Source organism: Cloeon dipterum, chromosome 3, assembly GCF_949628265.1.
Source record: "Cloeon dipterum chromosome 3, ieCloDipt1.1, whole genome shotgun sequence".
Taxonomy (NCBI): Eukaryota; Metazoa; Arthropoda; class Insecta; order Ephemeroptera; family Baetidae; genus Cloeon; species Cloeon dipterum.
Genome location: NC_088788.1, coordinates 21,953,469 through 21,959,818, shown reverse-complemented (window position 1 = coordinate 21,959,818; position 6,350 = coordinate 21,953,469). Strand labels below are relative to the sequence as shown.

At 40.8% G+C, this 6,350-nt stretch overlaps 1 protein-coding gene across 2 annotated transcripts in view; it reads left to right on the top strand.

Annotated features, from left to right (window-relative positions):
* Nucleotides 1-649: 649 nt before the first annotated feature.
* Nucleotides 650-6,350, top strand: part of LOC135938952 (monocarboxylate transporter 10-like) — a 142,045-nt gene continuing 136,344 nt past the window's right edge. Inside the window, exon 1 of one of the 2 annotated variants that reach the window (XM_065483024.1) lies at nt 650-1,212. In XM_065483024.1, the coding sequence (XP_065339096.1) occupies nt 726-1,212 (487 nt within the window). In that variant the 5' untranslated portion in view covers nt 650-725. The remainder of the gene's footprint in view (nt 1,213-6,350) is intronic. The other variant, XM_065483025.1, reaches the window with a different exon arrangement.

Genomic DNA, 6,350 nt, shown 5'->3' with positions numbered 1-6,350 from the left:
TACAGCAAAAATATCAATTATGACACAGTAAACGTAGACAAATATGCAATCATTAACAGTGATGTAGGGCTTCTTTTCCCAATTTTCTTGAGAAAAGCAGATGCACTCGATAAGGTCATAATGTTAACATATAGTTAACATTTTCTTTACAGCAGGATATGTTTCTGGTAATACACAGTGCTTTAAACTGAGGAAGATCCATTTAATTTAAACCTTGGAGCTTGAATGCTATTATAAATCAGTTATAAAATCTTTTATCCTTTTCCTGGTCCAAAAAATGTTTTTCCTTCTAGGAATGGCGTTTTTTAGAGGATGTTCAGTATCCTAAGCGCATCTCTTTTTCTCAGACAGGCTCTAAAATCTCATATGACAAATATTTTTTTAAACATGATTTGTAGAAAATCTCTATTATTACTTCTTAGTTCGAAGAAAAAGGGAAAAATATTGATGAACAAGGACATTTTCTAGTTCTTCTAAATACTTGAATCTTTCGTGCGTCTGCATTCCTGCGCGCCGCACGCACCGCGGTGGAGACATCCGCCAAAGCATTACAATATTATAGCGCAGACTCTGGCCGCTCTCGTTTTTCCCACCGCGTGCGTGTTGTGTGTGCGGGCTGTCGGCGCGGCGCCTTTACCCCGGTCAGAGCCAGTGTCAGTCGACCGACCGAGCCGGCTGGTGCTGCGACCGGTGCTCCACGATCTACCCGCCAGCATGCCGGACACATGACGCGTCCCGGCATCAAATTGCTGCGCAGTCGGACGTGGCCGGTCGTGTCCGGCGTCGACGATGAGCTGGACAGTGGACAACAGCAGGTCATCCACTACTCGTACGCCGAGCTTCCTGGCCTGGCGGACGATGGGGTGGCAGCGAAGCCGCCCGCCGGCAATGTCGAGGTCGGACACCCCGCGCAGCTGGACGCCCGTCCCGACCTGCTGGACTCGTGCTGCGCCCACCGGGACGAGAACCGCAAGTTCTTTGAAGAGAAGGGAAAAAAGTGCGAGCAGCACGAGCTGCCGGCTCTGATGGTGTGCGACCCCAAAAAGACCGCCACCCTCTACCGACACTACTACCCTGAGGGTGGTTGGGGCTATGTGATCGTCACGTGCTCGGTTCTAGTCAGTGTACTAGGTCAGGGACTGCAGCTCAGCTTCGGACACTTGATATCGCCAGCTGAGAACAAATTTGGAGTGCACAACGACGGACACTTAGGTGAGTACAAAAGTAGATCGGACGAGCGCCGCAGCGGTGAGCAATGTGAGAGATGAAGTCAACATATTATGAAGACATGATCCTCATATATATTTTTGCTTATTGGATACCGATACAATATCCAGGCCAACTACGTTGCGGTTTTCACGTCTAAATGACAGCTCTGTAAATTTTCATTTTTGTTCCTACCTATATTTATGAAGTATTACTGCGTGCTGGCCTTAGATCATAATGAGAATTCTCTGAGAAATAAATAGCTCATGATGTCCGATCCTGGTCTTTTTTAGTCCATTTTAATATCCAACGGTGCCAGCTTTTCTAAAACAAATAAATTTAGAAAATAACATTTGACAGTCACGCTGTTTCAATTACAAAGGGCAGAACGCCATAAATTAGACCGTTCCTTTTTTAATTTGCAAATTCCTGCAGTGCAAATTCTAAATGTTTATCAGCGCGTGTCAGCAACAGGGAGCTGATTTCGGAGAAGTCGCTTTACAGACAGAACGACGAGAACATTTGTTGTTTACAATGCAGCGTCTGACATAAAAAACCAAGTAATTTTACTCAAAAAATTCGCCACATTAACTGTCTCTGTGATATATACTGGATGCCGCAGGATGCTATATATATTCATTTTATCTTGAACAGATTTTGTTTCAAATTAGCATTAAAGCAACAAACAACGACGCGTCAGCAGTGATTGGTTGGTCTGATTTTTCGTCACTCTATTTGTAGTCGTTCATAAACACTTTTTCGAGAACAGTTAAAACGGGGGGGAAAACAGCACAACCGACATTTTCTAGGTTTATTGTACAAATAAATTTCGTAATTGTCATAAAGATTAAACTGTTAAATATGGAACCTGCATCCACAGCGTAAACATATTTGAAGTACTTGATAATTGCCATTTACTCGTCACTGAAAAACCTCAAAATCCCCTTAATTATAACATTAATTTTCACAACATTATCTAGGACGCAGCTATAAATTTCATTTTTTTTCACCCTACCGTGGCCATAAAATTTACTCTGATTGTAAGTCAGTTAGCTTTACTGATCGAATCAAAATCGAGTCACGGAAATTCTTTATTTCCGACTTGATTGGTATAGAAACGTAAAATGGAAATTTCCGGTCGGGCCAAGTGAGTCGAGCTATACCCTGCGTGTATTAGTTGGCACTGACAGCAGAATCAGTTCAACAGATGTGTGCTCCACAGCACTTGTTCCTAGCTCTCTCATTTCCGAAAACAAATAAAAGCGTCAAACGTGCAATTGGAGTAGAAGGTCTGCTTGCCCGATAAGCTTGTTTGCCAGGATCAGGTTTTTTTTGTTAAAGTGAAAGGGTCTAACTTCACAAAAGCTTGAATATTCAATAAAGAAAACTGGAACCCTCGGAAACAGTCATCGAAAAATTGCTGAGCTTGACAAAAGAATGAATACCAGAAGGGAAACATAGAGACTAACTTGCTATCTCATTTATTTTTCTGCGTCCTCCATGATAATGCATGCCGGACATTCCCTGTTGCTTTTGTTTTATAGATTTGCTAGTTCTTTTACCTTTTCTTGCCATTGCGTAATTTTAACTGCATTATAGCAAGAATATGATAGAATCGTTATATCGGCAAATACAAATTTAAGAAACTTTTGTTTGTTTTATTCTGTCTCGGCCTGTGTTCCTTGGTTCTTCAATTTTAATTTGTTCAATGCGGCTTTTTCAATCACGTGACTATATATCATTAACATATTTATTAACAATATCCACATACAATTTTCATTTAAAGTTAAACTGGGGTAAACTGTTTACAGTGCTGTCAACCCTTTATTTGCTCCCACAGTTAATTACCCTTATGCCAACAAATCATTTAAGTTTCACAAACTTAACTTCACAACTAATTATCCTTGTACCTATAGATGAAATCCATCCACGAGAATTCTCAACGGACCAATTTACGCAGGCAATTTATAGTTTGCGAACTTTCTTGGTTTTGATTTAACAGTCAATCTGGAGAGAGAGCATGCAAAGTTTTTAGCAGCAGTGCTAGACATTGATTAATGTGTCCGTTGAATTTCTTGAATTTCAATAAACTTTATACTCTAAGCATTGTTTTGAAAATGTTGTTGATTTTAGTACATACCTTTTGTTTGTCATTTCCAGAAACTTCGAGCATCTCGCAATAGTGTTCGAGTGTTGCAAATTTAAGGTGTCGTGACGTATGTGTGCGCTTAAATCCCATATTCAAAGCACCAACGCAAAGCTAGAGCGAAAGATAACGTGATTTGAACTGCGCGTTAAAAAGTCGCAATGGCGGGCACCCGACTCGAATACGAAAGCATCAACTGGAAAGCACGATAAATAATTTGTCGTAACGAGCCTTAAGGTGTGTTGGATGCACCATTCGCGAATGCGAGCGGCGCCGCGGAAGGTCGAGAGAGGTGCCTGCCAATTGGTATTCCGCGCACACAACACAAATCACGTCAGCACACAATTGCTGGTGTGCCGCAACACCGAGTATGCCGAGCGAAAATTTGCATTACACATGCAGATCAAGCCGGGCGTCGTGACGGGGATTCGCGGAAATTGATAAACACGGTGGCTCGTCTATTTTCACCGGTCCAATTGCAGCAGAAAAGCACAAGCATGACGCGCCACGGCTGCTTTCGCAACAAATCGATGTGACGTGTACTGACGGTGAGAAGTTCTCGATTTAATAAGGGGATCACGTCGTGGATTATTATTTACGGTGACCGGCTGACTTTGCCAGCGAGAACATCAAACGAAATTCCAAACTGGCTACTCAGTTGCCAATCTTTAGATAGGACACTCTAGGGTAACTTTGTAATTGCAATGCTCCTAATTTAAATCTCTTAGTCACTGATTTCGTGTGATTCATCACATTGAGAAGCAGTATTTTTTACAATTTTAATCTGTAAAGCTTTTAAAATCGATGAACCTTTGTGCTGGATATTATGAAATATCAGAAATCAAATTGTATTATTTGAGTTGTGCATCGATCACCTACAATCTGAATTCCATCCATACCCGCGTCTGATGAAATTGGAACAAGGTGTAATTTATTGCGTCCCTTGTGACTGCAGCAAAACAATGTTAATCAAACTTACGACATCAGTTTGAATAGCATTTCCATATAAATGAAATCCGAAACACGGTCGTTGGAGACGCATTTTATAATTTTTCTAGACAATCCACGTGCATTTCAATTTAAGTTTAGCATATTTATTGCTAAACTGCGTGCTAAGTTCAAAGCGAGTCGGTGGGCCGCTCGAAAAGCAGCTATCTTGTCTTTGCAATTTAAGTTTTACTACCCTTATCCCGTTGGCTGCTTCACGAAGAGGCCCCTATCGTTTCTCAATCCGCCATGCAAAGCTCGCCGGCGAGACGGAGAAGCGGAATCACCGCCTAAAAACTTTGCTTTGCCAGGACCGACAAGAATCTTAAATATGCGCTGTATTGTTTTCCGACGTTTAGCAAAGAAAATTTCTTTTAAAGCGGAGCGCAAAAATTTATTAACATGTTTTATTTCAGACTGAGAAGAATGTTCGAGTAGATTGCAAATAAAAATGTAATTTTCCTTGATATTCCGGGAAGTTGCAATGACAGTTTGGGCTTCCTTTCTAGCTTTCTACCAGCGTGTAATCCAATGACATGGTACGTGTGGGAAGTCATCTACCCTCTCTTTTGATCATCCTTCCATTGAGAAGCGAAGGCGTGACGGCATGCATGCAAATGTGCTGGCTATAGAGAGCAATTGCACGCAGGCAACAATAAGAAAGATGCATGAAAACTTACAATTAGATGCGTTCTCCATTGGAAGTGAAAAATCGAGTAAAATTATTTCTCGCCTGCCGGCAGAAGTATCCATCAGAGTGATTTGCCTGCATGCGCCCTCCGGTGCCCTTCCAAGTACTTTTATTAAAAGTTAGCCGACTTTCTTGAGTGCATTGCCTCTAGGACTATTACTGAGTGTGAAGGAGTGTGACTACTGATATTACGTGCTGGAGACTTCTCCGAAGTTCAATTCAAAATTAATTAACTTTGACGCCAGCTTGATGCATATTATGCATTTAGAGCCCTCACTCGGTGGCAAGTTAGATTGAATTTCTGGTTAAGTTATGTGCTTGAGCGTTTGTTATTAACATACGTTCTGCGCACTAGATTTTCGCCGAAAAGTCAACTATAATGAGATCACCGCGTTCACACAAACTTCTGAAGCAAACAAGTAATAGAGTAGAACACACAAGGCTTTATTGATTTTCACATGAAAGCTAAGAACGTTGATGATTGGATATTCCGATCATTTTTGTTTTATAAAAAATACTATATCTTTTTGAGGTTATGAAATTCGAGACCATCATATGATGCTAGTAAATAGCAGCATAAAATAATAAATTTTCCCCGTTGTAATTTACGAAATATTATATATGGTTTTGAGTGAAAATTTTCTAACAATTTAAGAAATCTCAATAAATATATTCATGAAGAGGCAATTAGGAAATGACAAAAAAAGGAATTGTGATGTTCTAAGAAATCTACTTGAAAGTTTACACAAGACCCAAGTTAATTTGCATGGGATGTGGATTGAGGCTGAATGAAAACACGTCAGCCGGTTGTAATTTAATTGAGGATGTATGCTATCCAAACGCTCTGAGGGAAAGAGTGTGTCATTTGGGATGGTTTTGTTTTCCATAGCTTCTATGCAAACTGCAAACCAGTACACGCAGGTTCTTGTCTACACAAACACTCATTAATTTCACGCTTACCGAACAATAACGACGCCACTGCGCGGCGCACACATTCGCATTTTAATTAAAAGTGCGGCAGCGACAAACAAGCCGACCCCTTCAAGTTTAGCTCACTTATTTTTCAATGGGGAATACCTCCAGCACGAACCGCGAAGAACACGGTTTTTGTTCTTAAAACTACGCACTCTTTTGTATGCAATGAACATTTAATTTTCGTCCTCTAGTCGCGTGTTCCTAAGCTCACGAAATTTACTTGGGTTTCTACTTAGAAGTTTGTGGGCTTTAACTTTCGTTACAGTGCAACTGTGGCTCATCAAAATGTCATGAAAACACGAATAATCTGTATTTAATGCGTTCACCTGCTCACCTTTTCAAAAT